The sequence below is a fragment of the Neophocaena asiaeorientalis genome, unplaced genomic scaffold (genome assembly GCF_003031525.2).
Source record: "Neophocaena asiaeorientalis asiaeorientalis breed wild unplaced genomic scaffold, Neophocaena_asiaeorientalis_V1.1 scaffold292, whole genome shotgun sequence".
NCBI classification, from domain to species: domain Eukaryota; kingdom Metazoa; phylum Chordata; class Mammalia; order Artiodactyla; family Phocoenidae; genus Neophocaena; species Neophocaena asiaeorientalis.
Window position 1 is genome coordinate 759,391 of NW_020173241.1, and position 16,858 is coordinate 776,248.

The window sequence follows — 16,858 nt, forward strand, 5'->3', positions numbered from 1 at the left end:
CCCCCTGGAACTTTGAACTCCACCAGGGCACAGATCATGTCATCTATCACTGGTCCTCCACACCTAGCCCTGGGCCTTGCTGACACAGAGTAGGAATAACTAGGTGAATGAGAGAATGAATCCGTTGAGAACCTGTACTTATTGTAACCCAGTTTTGATACTGGTCTCCTTTGTGTCTCAGATCACAATCAGATTTTTAATTAATGAAGATGTCACCACTTACTGAGTGTCAGAAGCCCCACCTTCATCCCCACCCTTACCCTGGGCTGAGACTGGTTCCAAAGGATTTGACTCCTCAGGTTGGACCCCACCCTTGCCTGGTCTGACGTCCTACCCTGAAGCTGCTTTCTCCTCTAGCCTTCTCTTTCCCTTCTCTGGGCCCCCTGGGAGTGCTGTTCTCCAGAAGGGGATAGTGGGGGAGGAGAGAACTAGGGAGCTGTTGTCTTCTCTCTTTCCCATTCAGGGTCCCCTGCCACTTAACCAGCCTATAGTATTCATGGCCAGAAAGTTTGGTTGATGGCTTAACCATTTAGTTTTTATATAGGACACAACTTTAACATGTAGGTTCCTACCTACTGCACTGCTTGACCTGCCAATTCATTCATTTATTCATACTAGGCACTTTACATACCTTCCCACCACCCGTGTTCCCTCAGCATTTAGCACAAATGTGATGAGTTAGCTATTGGTGTAATTATTGGTCTGTTTTTGCTATGTAAACTCTGAGAGTGCAGGAACCAAGTCAGTCACCATTGTACCCCTATGCCTGGTGGTTAACAAATTTTAATGAATGAACTGAAGGATATAAATACTACTAACCCTGTTTTTCAGATGAAGAAACAGAAACTCAGAGAAACTAAATATTTGCCCAAATAACTCCTACTATAGGTGCCCCCACTACCACCAAAAACAGGACACTCTGTGTACTGTGGGGTATTTAACAAGGCATTTTTTTACTCTAGCCACAATAGGTGAAACAAACTGACAAACTCTCCTCTGATTGTGCCCCATTTTTGTTGGGGAAGGGGGTTCTGTGTGCCAGAAGCAGGCCTTTGTGCCTTGGTGAAAAGCACCTGCTGAAAGAATTGGGATCAGTCATTGCTCTACCCACAGGCATACCTTTGGTGAGGATCACTGGCTCCCACCACCACTTAGAACCCTATCTTAAATACTTAGAGTGGGTAAGTAAGGTGAAATTCAGTGTCATATGCCAAACCGAAGCCAAAGATGGCAAATGAGATCACTTTCAGTCCACATACAGTTTTAAATGCCTCAAGTCACATGTAGTTTTGTTTCTGTTTTTGTTTTGATTTGAGCCAGTATTTTTAAAAATCAAAAGTTTCCCGCAAAACTGGATTTGTGCCGTCTCTTAAAGTCTGGTGCTCCTGGGCCCACATTTCCAGGAGGCAGTAATCTGCAGTCTCTGAGAAGTGTCTGCCCTCTTTATCATATGAAGGACACCTGATCTGTGCCAGGCCCTGGACCAGCTGGAAATGCAGAAGTGAATCAGCCGTGGTCCCTCCTCACAAGGGGCTCATTTGGTCTAGAGACCAAATGAGTTTGGTTTATAGTAGTTTGCGGTAAGGCTAGAAGATCATTACTTCCTCTGAGTTAAGGCTCATAGGCCACTGGTTGCATCCAGTTTCCTTTGCTCATTTTCATAACCTGTACACATTTAAATGCAGGACTTTGAGCTTAATTGGAATCCCAAAAGTCCTTACTTCTAATTGATTAGGCCACTAAACTACATTGATACATTCACTAAAAACCCAAATCCTCATTTATTTCACAAGAAGACTAAAACAGTTACAGCCTTCTTAGCAAAGAAAAAAAAAAACCCAACTTACAAAGCAGTTGGAGGAGGCAGTGAGACATAGTATTTAATGTTGCAGACTTGGGGTGAGCTTCCTGCTCATTCTCTTAGCTTTGTTGCTGTGGGCATGTTTCTTCCCTTCTTTAAGCCTCTTCCAGAGCTTCACCAGAGAATGTGGAGCAACCCACATAGCACCTAGTGCTCCTCACGCCAGAGCTAGAATTGGACGTGACGTGTGGCAGGGAGCCATTTGGCCATCCAAAGCCTGAGTGTTCTCACCTGCCAGCTCTGCTGGCTGTCTCTAGTTCTCTTGGACCACTCAGCTTGTAGTCCAGGTGCACACTCAGTAAACCCCCAGGAGACTTGCTAGACTGTAAACTGGCATTTGGTGGGGGTTGAGCTCATCCTGCCCTTCCCATTTCTCATCTCTACAGCATCACCTGGGACTTTGCCCAGCCTAGTTTAAAGGAACTCTAGAGACCTGGCTCCCCCACTGCTCAGAGTTAAACCTGCTCCCTCATGGGACTGGAGCAGATAATCAGCCAGTATCTTTATTAAAATCATCTCATTATGTTTAATCCACTCAGCAAGTATTAACGATCTGTGTGCCAAGGCCTTTATTCGGGGCACACAGATGAATGAGATAATCCCTGTACCCTGAGACTTCCCCCTTAAAATCACCGCCCACCCAGCCATTTTCATTGCAGATAGGAAGAAATGGTACTGAGGAGAGATCCTTGTCTCCTCTGGTTCTTTGTAAGCCAGTAGAGATTCACTATGTAGAAATGCCAAAAGTCTTTTGAAGATGAAGACTTACCTACTAAGATTTTAAAATTTTAAATTTCCGGACTTCCCTGGTTGGTCCAGCGGTTAAGATTCCGAGCTTCCAATGCAGGGAGCATGGGTTCAATTCCTGGTCAGGGAACTAAGATCCCACATGCTATGCGGTACAGCGCAAAAAAAATAATAATTAAAATTTTTAATTTCCTTAAAATGTCCCAGAGCTATAAGCTTAATAAATGATATCAGATGTACTATTAAGGTCCTAACACCTTTACTTACTAAACCTAGAATTTTTGAGAGCATGGGTTATGTTTTAATTCATTTCTGGTGTATTTATTACGCATGGTCCTTATGTGTTCAATGAATGGCTGTTAAACTAAATTATAATAAAAGAGATGTTAGGTTTCTAGCACTTTTTCCTTATCTGCCCGCACTGCTAGGCCAGGCTGGCAGTCATTCATTCAGGCACATTGCACACACACCATGCCCAGCCTTCCTCTCACCTGACCTGGCGTCCATTTATTCTACCAACCCTAATGGACACCTGATCTGTGCCAGGCCCTGGGCTAGCTGGGAATGCAGAAGTGAATCAGACATGGTCCCTGCCCACAGGGGCTCATGGTCTAAAGAACATACATATAATAATTGCAGTTAGGCTAGAAGAGCATCGCTTCCTCTGAGTTGAGTCAAATCCTAGATCCTAGTACACGCCTTTAGAAGTATTTCAGCCTTTTAGTTTTTTTTCCATGTATAAAATGACAGTGATGCTGGGCTCACACTAGGGTTCAGCAAGTACTGCATGTCAAGCACTGAGCACAAGTGGTAGCTGTGATTATTATAGATGCTTTGTTCTAAGGATGCACAGACGTGATAGCCTAGAAAAAGCTTCTCAGAGCTGAGGCTTCAAGGTCAAGTAGAAGGTCCTCCAGAGAAGGTGAGAGAAAGTGTCTAACCAAAGCAAACAGCATAGACAAAGACCCAGAGGCCAGAACCGCCCAGCTTATGGAGAGTGGTGAGAGGTCCGGCTGGAGAGTTTAGCAGGTTCTTGAAAACCGAGAGGTTTGGGCTTTATCCTGTAGGCAATGAGGAATCAATGAAAGGTTTTAAGTAGGAAAGTGAATGTGATGTGCTTCATTAAATTCTCTCTGATAGCATGGAAGTAATTCTCAGTGGGAGAGGCAGCTGTGATTGCTTGATTCTACCTCTACCTCTCCCTCACCCTCACCCCAGCCTAACTAATAATCAGATCCCTTGTGCTTTGCTGGACCGTATCCCAGACCTAGAGTCTTTAGGTCTGAAGCCCAGCATCTATTGTTATTAAATTGCCCCAGGTGATTCTGATGTGTGGCTGGGTCTGGGAATTGCTGAACTGAGGGTGCCATGGGGATCTTTGCGGAGGCCTAGGCTATTCTTTAAAGAATGGGGCTTCCTGGGGGAGGAGAGAGCTTTTCCATAAGCAGGAGAAGAAACAGCCTTAGTTTTTTAAAAAAAACAAACTTTTCCTAGTTCTCCAGTTGTTGCCCATATTCTCCAACTGCTAATCTTTCTTCGTGTATGGAAACACGTGCTGCCACCTCTACTGAATGATTGGGATGCACTGATTCATGAGACACAGGCCCTGCCCTTGAAAAGCTGTCTTCTTTGGAGAAGACAGATTTTAATAATCATGATACACGTGATAAGCTCTCTACAAGAGACATGTAAAAAAGTGTTAGGGCATCCCAGAGCAAAGCACAGTTTATTTTGCCTGTGGACTTAGGGGAATGTAACACCCAAATTGAGCCTAAAAAGGAAGAGGCAGAGGGAACAGTGTGAATGAAGATGTGAGTGCTTATGTATTGGAGAAAGGGAATGGATATTGTGGGAAGGAGTGGTTAATGGTTCTTTGTGGCAGAATATGCAGAGCAGAGAAGGACTGAGGAGAGGCATGCTTGTGTCCCGGGAAAGGCCCAGTGTTTGCACCCTTCAGTTCTGTGCCCATGTTCCCACCCTCATCCTTCAGACTCTAGGTGGATGAACATGGTGCAGTCCTATAGGCCACCTGTCCTTTATTTCCTACCCAAGGCTCTTAGCTATCCAGATCCCTTTGTGGTTTCCCCCTCCATTCTGAAGTGAATAGATTTAGGGAAACTAAGGCAGAAAGAAGGGCCCGGAAATATTGAAGGTTCTTATTAGGAAGTTGCAGCCAGAGAAGGTGGGCTGGGTGGGGGGGGGGGCGGGGGTCAAAGAGACCTTGAAGGTCACCTGTCTAGTCTTCTGTCCTGTGCTTCAAGTAATAACTTTGGATTGGGCAAGTCTCACTTAGTAAGTTTCCCTGTCATTTCTTCCAGGACAGAAGAGGAAAGAAACTAACGGGTATTGAGCACCTACTGTGTGCCAGGCCCAGGCCAGGTACTTTATATAATTTATTTCCTTCTGTCCTCACCACTCTGTGAAGTATGGTTTTATTCTCATTTCATAAATGAGGAAATTGAGGCTCAAAGAAATTCAGTAATAATCCAAGATCATACTGAAAATGGCAGAACTGGGATTTGAACTCACAACAGTCTGTCTCCAAAGTTCATACTCTTCCACCCATGAGAACTCTGTGTTGCCATTACAGAGTAGTCGGTAATAAGGTTTGCCCAAGGTTCCAGGTAAATAAGAAGCAGCTTAGGCCTTCCTGTGGCTGATTATACCCAGGAGGCACGTTTGACAGATGAACTAGCCTTGGCGGGTAGAGGGCCCCTGGGGTCAGAAAGACTCACTGCCCTATCCTTGACTCAGCTTGTACAACCGAAGAGAATTCTCCACAAAATGGCTTTATGTTGTGAAACTATTGTCGTACCTCTTAGAAGGACCTGAGCCAACAGCCTGAGTGGGAGTTCGGGTGAAAGCTCCAGGGCACTGAGGTTGTATCAGCTCCCTAAGAATTAACTACACCTCTGATGGCCAGCAGTAGAATGGTCTGAGATTCTTACCCATTAGTGGCCTGGAGTGATGCAGCCATGCCTTTTCAACATGGTATGTCGGGAAAGGGGCTGGTTTGGCTGTGTTTTAGTTTCTATCCTTTGTGTAGAGCAGCTGAGACATGAGCCAGATGGGCTTTAAGGATTCGTTCATTTATTCAGTGAATGCCTACTATGTGCCAGACCCAAGCCAAGCCTAGTTCCTGGACACACTTAAATGGCCGCAGTCTACTCCCTGCCCCCAAAGAGCTCCCATTCTACCAGGATTTGGAGTAGGCAGAAGATACGTCTATGGCACAATGTGATAGGTGCTATACTGAAATAATTCTACTCAGCCTGGTCCAGCAGAAGCTTCAACGACCTTTGACCAAGATTTTAGGGGATAAGTAGGAATTTCCTGAGGAGTAAAGCTGAGGTGCTGGGGTTTGAAGGGGCAAGGTATATCTGAGGAACAGTATGAATAGAACCTATGGCTCTCAGGTGTTAAGCGTGGAAATGGAGTATGGAGAGGTCAGCTGGGGCCAAGTTATAAATGCCAGGGGCCAAAGAGTGCCCTGGTAGCGAGCTCCACCAGAAAGGAGCCTAGAGATCAAAGAGAGACCAAGGTAGGAAAGAGGAGGTAAAGGAAAGAGATCCTCAAACTGGATAGGTATGTGAGAAGGCACATAATAAGCTTATATTAAGTAGAGAAGCCCAATGTCCTAATCAGTTTTTAATTTATGTATTATTTTGTTTATTATAATTGTATGTTATTTTAATATGTTCCTGCCTGATTCTCCAAAATGAATATGAGGCATCCTGGGAGTTTGGGAGCATTGACAACCCCGTGCATGAACCTGCCTGGTTTACGCATGTGTTCTTAAGGCAGGAACTCTATGGTTCACAGCACCTAGCACAATGGTTGGCACCAGGTAGGGGCCCTGAGAATGTTTGTTGAATGAGGGAATGAATGGGTGAACGGAAGAGTGAGTGGTAATGACTGGGCTGATAAGTTTTTCTAGGCTGGGGATTAATCATTTTCTCTGCTTTTGGAAGGGAATTTTAACTGTTGTCCTCTGCCTGCCTCAGTGACAAGGAGGCTTTTGGAGTTGGGTGACTTGAGAGTAGAGTGCTCTGCTGGGCCACTTCAGAATAGAATTTGGAAACTGTTGCAGGGCTGCTGGTTAGATACAGCATGTGTCTTGGGGGAATCCTCTCAAACATACACAAACTCTTGGGAGTAAAAAGAATCCATGAAAGGAATGAGAGCAGGTTTGGTTCTGGAAATTAGATCCAGCTTCAAGAGCAGTCCTTGACAGCCATCTGGCCTAGTGACACATAATTCCCAAGTTGTGGCCAGAAAGTCTGAAGTGCAAAATTCACTCATGCCCCCAAAGAGCTATCCAGATATGCCATGAACTGCTATATGGTTGTTAATAATCACTATTGCTTATAGTGCACTCACTGGGTGACAGGCACTGTTAGATGCTTTACATCAGCAGTTCTCAAAGGGTTTGGTCTTGGGACCCTTTTACATTACTAAAAAATTTTGAGGACCCGAAAGAGCTTTTGTTGGTTAAACTATTGATATTTACCAAATTAAGTATTAAAACTGAGAAAGTTTAAAAGTATTTAGTTACTAATTCATTGCAGAATAACAATATTAAACCTATCGCATTAACATAAATAACAACTTCTAAATTAAAAATAATAATTTTCCAAACAAATTAGAAAAATGGTCTTGTTTTCACTTTTGCAAATTTATGTCTGCCTTAATAGAAAGAAGTTAGATTCTCATATATGCGTCTGTATTCAGTCTGTTGCAATACATTATTTTGATTGAAGTATGTTAAAAAAAAAAAATTCAACCTCACACAGATACATAGTTGGAAAGAGAAAAGTATTTTGATAGCCTGTCCAGACGATTGTTGGTATTCTTCTTTGCAATATGGAATCTGAGACCATATCAATAAAGTCTTTATACTCATTTACATTAAAATCTCTTGGTTCAAAAAAAAAAAAAAATCTGTTGGTTCACCTAACACTTTGAGTGGACTTTATACCAGTGCATGATTCTGTAACATTATGCTTTGATCATTTGGAAAGTAGGTTCACTGAGTTATGTAGATCTTCCAAATGTTTTCCTGTTTCATTTTATAATATCAAAAGATAACATTTGTTAATATCACCATCAGTTTCATCATAAAGTCTTTAAGTATTGGGAAGCTGTCAAGCTCATTGTTGTGGATACAACTTTTCCAAAATTCTAATTTTCTCCTAAAACTTGAATTTTATCATTGACCATAAATACAGAGTTGTTTTCCTTGAAGTGACAGGCTCGTTTTGGTCATTTTTTGAGAAAATGTCTGCCAATAACCCAGGTTTGAATAACCATAGTTTGTCAGTCATTCTTTGAAGTAAAAATGGTGTTCCATGAAAAAACTGTCTTCCCCTTTCTTTGATTTTATCTCTTTTTTCACAGGAAAACTAGAATGTCTTAGCATAATGCTTCTCAGACAAAGAAGAAAAGTCTTGGGCCTGGTCAGGTGAGGGAGCAGGCACTGGTTTTAATGGCTGCACATGCCAGCCTCCTGGGCTGAGAGTGGCCACAGTCTAGGGTTCCCCTGGCTCATTGACTGCTCTGGGGTTGTGCGTGCTACAACACTGATCCCCTGTGTAACCCCACACTGTCCAGAGATTTGGGGTTTGCTCAGAGAATGAAGCAGAATTATCTTGGAGCTTTTTTGAGCAGATCCCAAATCTAGAGAAACACTAGAACCTTTCCTTTTTCTCCTCCACGTTTTACCTAAGGCTAGACTGGAATCTGGAGAGGCTCTGAATTTAAACTGAGGTAAGAAGTAATAGTTAGCTGTTGCCCAGGGTTTCTGGATTTAAGAATCAGTTCCATCAGCCTCTGTGATGAAGAAACATGGTTGGAATTTTCATTCATTCGATAAACATTTATTGATGTTATTCATGTGGGAATACTGTGCCAGGTGCTAAAAAGTACAGCTTGAGAACAGCTAGTTGAAAGCCTGAATTGACTACAGAGGATAAGAAGTCATGATTGCCAGGAATTTGGAAAATGGCAGGAGATTGCAGTCAAAGGGAACTGTGAACCAAGAGCTTTTCTCTGCCAAAGCAAAAATTTGAAAAATCTGGTAGTATTAACTGTATATAATATCTCCAGGGATTGGAATTCAAACAACCCTCTGGCAATTAAAGTAGAGATGAAAATGTCAGAGGGAAAAGTCCCCAGGCTCCACTGGGAGTTTTACCCAGGGGCAGGCACCAAAGATTAGAGTTAAGACAGCTCTGAGGGTGGCCCCCAGAACTACCTGGGCCTAGAAAGAAAGAATCTAGTATACCAAACTCAAGACAGTGGATAAGCTAGTTTCCAGTGTAGACTTATTAAGAACAGACCAGCCAAGGGGCATAGATAATAGATTGAATACCTCCTGTATGGATCCCTTGAGCTAAGTGCTTTGCATCTCTAATGTCACTTAATCCTCTGGGCAACCTTATGCAATGTAGGTGGTATATCCCTGCTTCAGATTGTACTTAATTAGCTTTCCAGGCCCTGTGTTTCTTCCTTTAACCAGAAACACAGCCTGCCCTGTAAATTCACTTCCATTGATGGCTATTCTTATTTATCATGTGTACCATTTTGGCTCTAGGGAAAGTCATGTTATTTCCATGAATGTGGAATCTCATTGTAATCCCCAAGGAATGCAATCTTCCACTCTTCCACACTTGAGATTGTAACCATTTGGGTGGAGGTCCAGGGTGGGGAGATGGCCTTTTTCTGTGGGAAACAGTAATTTCAAGCAATGTCTCGCCAAAGTGCCTGCCAGCTGTATTGCCATGGGGACACTTAACAAATCAGATTTAGCCACTATGTTCCCAGCTGAGCCTGTGCCCTGTGCTGTACTGTGAGGGATCCAGACAAGAATCAGATCTGGTACTTGCCTTCTAAGAGCACAATCTAGTAGAAGGGACAGATAAATAAGTTAAGTGGAAGGCACAGATGTTGTAACAAAGGCACAATGTGCTGTGGGGATATGGGAAGGAGAGGTGAATTATAAGAGGGAATCTCTAGGAAAGCTTGGGTGAGATTGGATCTAAGCTGGGCCTTATTTAAGCCTTGCCCTTCTACTTAGTGGTAAATGTGGGGAGGAAGGGGGTTTTAGGCAGAGGATCCCCTTTAGCAAAGGCAGACATAAGAGTACAGGGGAGTATTCGGGGAACTTAAGGAATGACTTCATGGAGTGAGGACAGATTAAGATGCCTAAAAATCACCTTCAGTTCGTTGCATGTGAGAGACTCTTGCATTCTCTTAAAATACAATGATTGTATATTCCGTATTTTCAATCGTAATCCTGATTTTAAATACTGTTTCCCATTGCCCCCATCATGTTCATAATTAGTGCCATATGTTGGGCAACATATATGCCTGGCACTAGGTGCTTTATCACAATGCTCACAGCCAACTCTGCAAGTCAGGACTTAATCCCATTTTATAGATGGAGAGACGTAGAATAAGTAGAACTTGCCCAGCATTATACAGCTGGTAAGTGATGGAGGCCCAGGATTAATGCCAAAGTGAGTGTTGTTTCTACTACACCCCAGCACCTCCCACAAGTACTTTGGCACTAAGTACAGTCACATTGATTACATATTTAATTTATAAGAATTCTGTTTTCACTTTGAAAAGAAAACAGAAAAAATCACTTATTACACCTTGTCATTTACATTATACATTTGAATTCTTGGTTGTACCTACAAAACCATATATACTGTACCTTACAGGCCACATAAAAAATTTCGAGAATAATTTTACTCATACAAGATTTTCATCTTATGTAATAACTATAGAACCTAACACTGAAATGAAATGAAACTCCATTGTAGTAAAATTACACGTCCTGGTGTTTGCCTTAAAAATATGGTTACTTTTCTGTTTCTCACAGGGAAAGGGACTTGGGCATTGACCTCATCTCCTCCTTCTGGAGTTACTGTGGCATTTTGTAGCTATGGAAAGTTTCCTGGGTACACATCTCAGAAAGGCTTCCCTTGCCATAACTCATCTGAACACCATGCTTCTCCATCAGCCTTCCACTCTTTCCATGGGATACTCATCACCAATGGGTTCTAGAAGCCTATATTCTTTTGCAACTGCCATTAAGCAGCCGACTTGCTCACTGAAATGTCCCCTTGGCACAGACTGTTTAGGCAGCATCTCACATGAGTTCCATATGTAAGATTCCTTCCTTTCTCTCTCTCTCTGGTACTCTTTTCCAAGGTCCTTGTACTTCCGTAAATGTTTCAGTATGCTCCTGGTACTACTGTTTGATTCCTTTCTTTTTCTAGAAACCGGGGACCCAGGTCAGTGTAATTGTAACATTACAGATTTAAGGATACCCTGATGCCAACTTATTGTGAGAAGGTGATTTTATTCGAAAAAGATGATGCCATTTATTTTATCGGTAGGATGAAAATAATACTCTTATTAATTCCTTTGCTTAGGCCTCTGCAAATACCTGTTACCTAGTGGTGGGTAAGTTTGGAAGGTATATCAGTTAACTACTGTGTGTAACAAACCACCCCAAAACTTAGTGGCTTAAAACAATACTATTTATTATTTGTCATGAGTCTCTGGGTTGACTGGTCCAACCATGAGTCTCTGGTTCTGCTGATCGCGGCCTACTTGGCTGATCTCAGCTGTGCTCACTCGTGTATCTGACCTGCTGGCCAATCAGCTGGGAAGACTCAGTTTTCCCCACATGTCTCTCACATCCCTCCAGCAGCTAGCCTGGTCATGCTTACATGCTGTGACGGGTGCGAGAGCGAGCAAGCCCAGCCATGCAAGGAGGCAAGTAGAAATGCATACACACTTTTCAAGCTTATGCTGGCAGCATGTTTGCCAACATCCCGTTGGCTGAAGAAAGTGACATGACTGTCAGAGTGAGAAGGGACTATAGTACAAAGTTGCAGGATATAGGAAAGCCATTAATTGGGATCATTAGACACAATCAGTCTCCCAGTCAGTACCCCTCAATGTGACAGAAAACCTATAGACTTATATTTCTAGGTGAAGTTTGTCCTAGAAGGGAAAAACAAAATCCAAATAATAATTACCGTGTACTGGGACCATGCTATCGGCACGCACAGGGCTAGGCACTTTCCCTATCTAGGCACGAACCCTCACAACAACTCTGCAAGGTAGGTAGGAAATCAGAGCTCAGGAAGTTCAATAACTTGCTCAAGGTCACCCAGCTAATTTGTGGTCAGGGAAGGATTAGAATGTGTGTCAGTCTGACCCCTGAAGCCCAGGGTTTTTTCACCATACCTCACTGCCTCTCAGAAGCACCAGGGTTTGCCTTACCCTCCAACTCAGTTTTCAACTGAGTTGATAACTCTTTGACTGGTTCCTCCAAAATGCTGCTGTGATCCTAATGGAATTGTGCAGCTCTTCAGGAAACCTACATGTTCCCCCAAACTGCATTAACTGAAACATTTTTTCTTTCAGGTGGGGATTGGTCTATAGACTTCACAGACACCCAAGGTTTGTGGCGTCTCCCAGACATGCCAGAGAAGGAAGGGCCATCTTCTCATTAACCTTCAAGATCTGGGGACATCGGGGCATTAGGGCATTTGAGCATGAGCTTTGGAGTCAGCCTCACTAGGGTTCAAATCCTAGTTCAACCACTCACTAACTCTATAACCTTGGGCAACTTATTTAACTTCTTGAAATTTGTTTCTTCTTTTAAAAAAAAGAGAAGAATGATAACACCTAGTTTGCAGAGCTGTTACAAGGACTAAAATTTGGTAAATAAAGTGCCTAACCCAGTGCCTGGCACGTAATAAGTGATGTCATTAGTATTGTTAATATTATTTCTAAGCAGAGTCCTTCCCCTTCTGGGAAACCCTGTTTCTGTCTGTTGGACAGGTGCCCCCCACCTCCAGCCAGTCTGTGCAGACTTGCTGCCTGCTGTGTCACCGGGAACGCAAAGGCTGGGAAGAAGGCCCTTCCCAAAATGGACTGGTGTTGCAGGGTGAGAAGCTGCCCCCTGACTTCATGCCAAAGCTCGTCAAGAATCTCCTAGGCGAGATGCCTCTATGGGTCTGCCAGAGTTGCCGAAAGAGCATGGAGGAAGATGAAAGGCAGACAGGTCGAGAACATGCAGTGGCGGTAGGTAACCGCTGAGAAGGGGTCCCTGAATGCAGGAGCGCTGCCTGCCCAGAGAAGTCAGGCTGCTGAGCCGTTGCTGCCTTGTCCTCTCAGGTGGCTCTCCTCAGGCAGCACCTATGCCCAAGTGCCAAGAGGCTGCTGGGCTGCATCCACACAGCATTAGCAGCTTGGGTTCACATTTGGGGGAAGAAAAGAGAGGTTTCAGGCAGCCCACCAGCCCCTGAGGACAGTGCACGGTGTGAGGGCCGGCTCAGATGTACTGGTAGATTGAGATCCTGACCCTTCCCTGTGACTGTGCTGCCTTCAGCTCTCTGGCAGCTCAAAAGCCAACCAATATGATATGGAGGGCAAAGGTCAGTTTGAGGGTCTGCAATGTGCCTCCATTAGAAGGCTTCCAAGGTGCCTAGAAGCTGTCCAAGTGCTATCTCCTGAATCACAGAGGTCCGACTCCTTGTTTCTTATTCCCCCCAGCCCCTCTCTTTTACCCAGAATCAGTTCAGCTTCAGGACTCCTAACTTAAAGACTGTTCCTCTCCTTGCCAGCTCTCAGGACTCCCTAAAGGCCCACAGTTAACAGGCAGTCTCTGCCATTACCAGAATCTCTCTCATCATATCCACATACTTCACTGGGAGCACCACAGCCCCTCTTGGCAAAGGCCTGGCCCGCATTTGCCCTTGAACCTTTAGTTGTGGGAACTGTGCTTTGGCCATGGCATGGGGGCCTAGAGGAGGAGGTGTCCCTGGGGAAGCTGAGGCAGCAGAGGGTTAGCTCTGATGTTTCCTCTTTTACCATGAGCCTTTTTCTTCCCCCTTCCCCAGATCTCCTTGTCACACACATCCTGCGAATCGCAGTCTTGTGGGGGTGACTCTCATTCCTCTTCGTCCTCCTCTTCATCGTCCTCATCCTCGTCGTCCTCCTGCCATGGGAACTCAGGGGACTGGGATCCCAGCTCGTTCCTGTCAGCACATAAGCTCTCGGGCCTCTGGAACTCCCCGCACTCCAGTGGGGCCATGCCAGGCAGCTCGCTCGGGAGTCCTCCTTCCATCCCTGGTGAGTCTCCAAGCTCGGAAGACAGCCAGGCCCCATAAGTGGAGAGAGCTCTGTTTTCCTAACTGCTTGTTCAAACAGATCAGAAGATCGATTATTAAAATATTGAGCTGGCCGAAAAGTTCGTTTGGGTTTTTCTATAACATCTTATGGAAAAACCTGAACAAACTCTTTTGGCCAACCCAATAAGTAAAAGTGGAGCTGTTCTGGTGGAAGCCAAGCAGGGAATCTAGCCCTTGACTGTCTTGGTGGGAATCCTTTCCCCAGGACTGGCTCTGATAGCTGTTCCCATTGGATCCAAGAGGGGACCTGGTAAGCACTGGCTGAACAGAAAGTGAAGTCTGAAAGGGCCTTTAGGGAATTAGGAATCAGATCACCTGACTCCTGCAGCAGCCCATAGGGCCTGGGTGCCTCCATTTCTCCATCTAGGGGATGGGTGCTTTTATAAAAGCACTGTACTTCCATCCACAAGAGATAGGCAGTGTGAGCTGCCTTGATTATTAGCCAGTTTTGCAGCTGTGTAAGCCTTTTCTAGACCCTGAGGTAACACTTAGTGACCCAAAGAAAAAATCTTGGGTTTTTGATGTACTGTGTAAATATGAATTACTGTCTGCTTCTAAATGGAGGACCTGAATTCTTCAAAGGGGTGCTTCCCCCAGAATTGTGAGTTGAGTAATGCATAATTCCAGTTATTTTGGTGCATAAGCCAGAGAGAGTCATCAAAGCCTTTTCCCACTTGTCCTCTGAAATCTGGGGCCACCTGGGAGTCTGGCATACCCTGGCTGCCTCAGTCCACATGGCCCAGAGGCAGAGCCTCAACCTGCTGCTCCACTGGCTTCTGTAGATCCTGCCCTGGGCCTGAGGAATGCCTGTTGACAGGCAGGTCCTAAAGAGGCACTGAGAGACAGAACATGTATCCCCTGTTTATGCCAGCAGAGGTGTTGTGGCCTTGCATGGGGCTGGCACTCCTGGTGCCTTCTCTCTCAGGCCTGGACTTCAGCCTGTCCAGCTGCTGCCTAAAGAGAAATCTCTCCAGCCCAAGCTACTGCTGGGCTTTTCCGAAAGCTCACAAGTCCACCATGCTGAAAGGCTGTTCCCAGGCATGCTCCCTATGGTCACAGTAAGCAGGATGCTGCAACAACAAGTCATTGGGCTTCCTTCCCAAGATCTGGGCTCCCACTGACACCTCTCTCCCCCGTCCGCCCACAGGTGAGGTTTTCCCCATCTCGGAGCACCACCGGCACTCAGACCTCACTGCTCCACCTAACAGCCCCACCGGCCACCACCCCCAGCCAGCGCTGCTGATCCCATCTCACCCCGGATCCTTTGGCTCACCACCCCACCCGCACCTGCTGCCCACCACCCCGGCAGCACCTTTCCCTGCCCAGGTTTCAGAATGCCCTATTGCCATGGCTGCTGCCCCCCACACCCCAGGGCCATGTCAGAGCCCCCACCTTCCCTCCACTAGCATGCCGCTCCTGAAGATGCCTCCACCATTCTCGGGTTGCAGCCACCCCTGTAGTGGGCATTGCAGCGGGCACTGCAGCGGGCCCCTCCTCCCACCGCCCAGCTCTCAGCAGCTCACTAGCACTCACAGGTGAGTGGCGCAAAGAGCAAACTCCCTGACAGCTTGAACTTAAAGAGTTTTGGGAAACTTTGCAAAACGTACCTTTGGGATAGAAATTAAAGGATAGACTGTGTTTATGTTTTTTCCATAGTTTGTTCAATTATAAAAGAAATATGTGTTTATTATTTAAAAACTTGGAAAAATTTAGCAATGTATAAAATTCCTGGCAACCTAAACTTTAACACTGCAGTACATTTTTCCTTGATGTTCTTCTTTTTTTTTTTAATATTTATTTATGTATTTGGCTTCGCTGAGTCTTAGTTGCAGCATGCGAGATCTTTAGTTGTGGCATGCAGGGTCTTTAATTGCAGCATGCGAACTCTTAGTTGTGGCATGTGGGATCTAGTTCCCTGACCAGGATTCGAACCCAGGCCCCCTGCATTGGGAATGCGGAGTCTTAGGTACTGGACCACTAGGGAAGTCCCGTGATGTTTCTATATATAAATAATATATATAAATAACAAAACGAGGTCCACGTTCTATATATTTTTGTGTGTTTATTTTTTAACATTATACCATGATCGTTTCCCCAGTTAAAATTCTTCAGAAAACTTTTCAGTGGCCATATAATGTCTAATTGTACAGCTCTAGCATAGTTTATCATTCCCCTATTCCTGGATATTTAGGCATTTCTAGTTTTTAACGGTTATAGACTAGGCCGTAATAAGCATCCTTGCACACAAATCTGTTTGAGTCAGGAGTTCTGTCCTTAAGATAGATTCCTAGAAGTAACTCTTAAGTACTGAGAAAGTTTATATTAATATATATATGAAAGATACAATTTTTTGGAGAAGATAGATTTATCTTTTTATATTGTAAATCACATGTGTGTGATTTTTGGCCATGTGCCTGGTGGCATGTGGGATCTTAATTCCCTGACTAGGGATCGAACCCATGCCCCCTGTAGTGGAAGCTCGGGTCTTAAGCACAGGACTGCCAAGAAAGTCCTCTAAGCACCTTGATAATGATTCCTTCCCCGTGGAACCTCCCTCACCTTCTCCCATCTCAGAAGGTGAGAAAGGCACCAGAGTATGGGAGTTGTCAGTTTTTATAGGGGTGGGTAATTTCATAGGCTAATGAGTGGGAGGAGTGTTCCAGCTCTTTTGGGAAGGGGCGGGGATTTCCAGGAATTGGGCCAGAGCCCACTTTTTGATCCTTTTGGTCCATCTTGGAACTGTTATGGTGCCTGTGGGTGTGTCATTTAGCTTGCTGATGTGTTACAGTAAGCATATACAGAGGCTCAAGGTCTAGTGGAAGTTAACTTGTGTGCCATCCTGGAACCATTTGATTCTAATCAGTTTATGTCATGTCCTTGGGCTATGTCATTCTTTCAAAGGCTGTGCCCTGCCCCTTTCCCTCCTGTTTCATCCCCCCCCCACCCCAAAGATTTTACTCCCACATTCTTATGGGAAGCAGAAGGGCGATGGTTGGTCCGTCTTCTGTAACTGCTTCAAGGCTGAGTAGGACTG

General features: G+C 44.8%; 1 protein-coding gene across 15 annotated transcripts in view; it reads left to right on the forward strand.

The window, feature by feature from the left end:
* FAM193B (family with sequence similarity 193 member B) overlaps nt 1-16,858 on the forward strand; it is a 31,626-nt gene that overhangs the window by 1,585 nt on the left and 13,183 nt on the right. For 5 of the 15 annotated variants that reach the window (XM_024745571.1, XM_024745568.1, XM_024745573.1 and 2 more), the window contains 4 exons: nt 4,927-4,987; nt 12,473-12,715; nt 13,534-13,765; nt 14,972-15,359. In XM_024745571.1, the coding sequence (XP_024601339.1) occupies nt 12,602-12,715; nt 13,534-13,765; nt 14,972-15,359 (734 nt within the window). In that variant the 5' untranslated portion in view covers nt 4,927-4,987; nt 12,473-12,601. Of the gene's footprint in view, nt 1-181; nt 300-4,926; nt 4,988-6,468; nt 12,716-13,533; nt 13,766-14,971; nt 15,360-16,858 lie in introns of those variants that run through there. The other 10 variants (XM_024745563.1, XM_024745566.1, XM_024745564.1 and 7 more) reach the window with 7 other exon arrangements.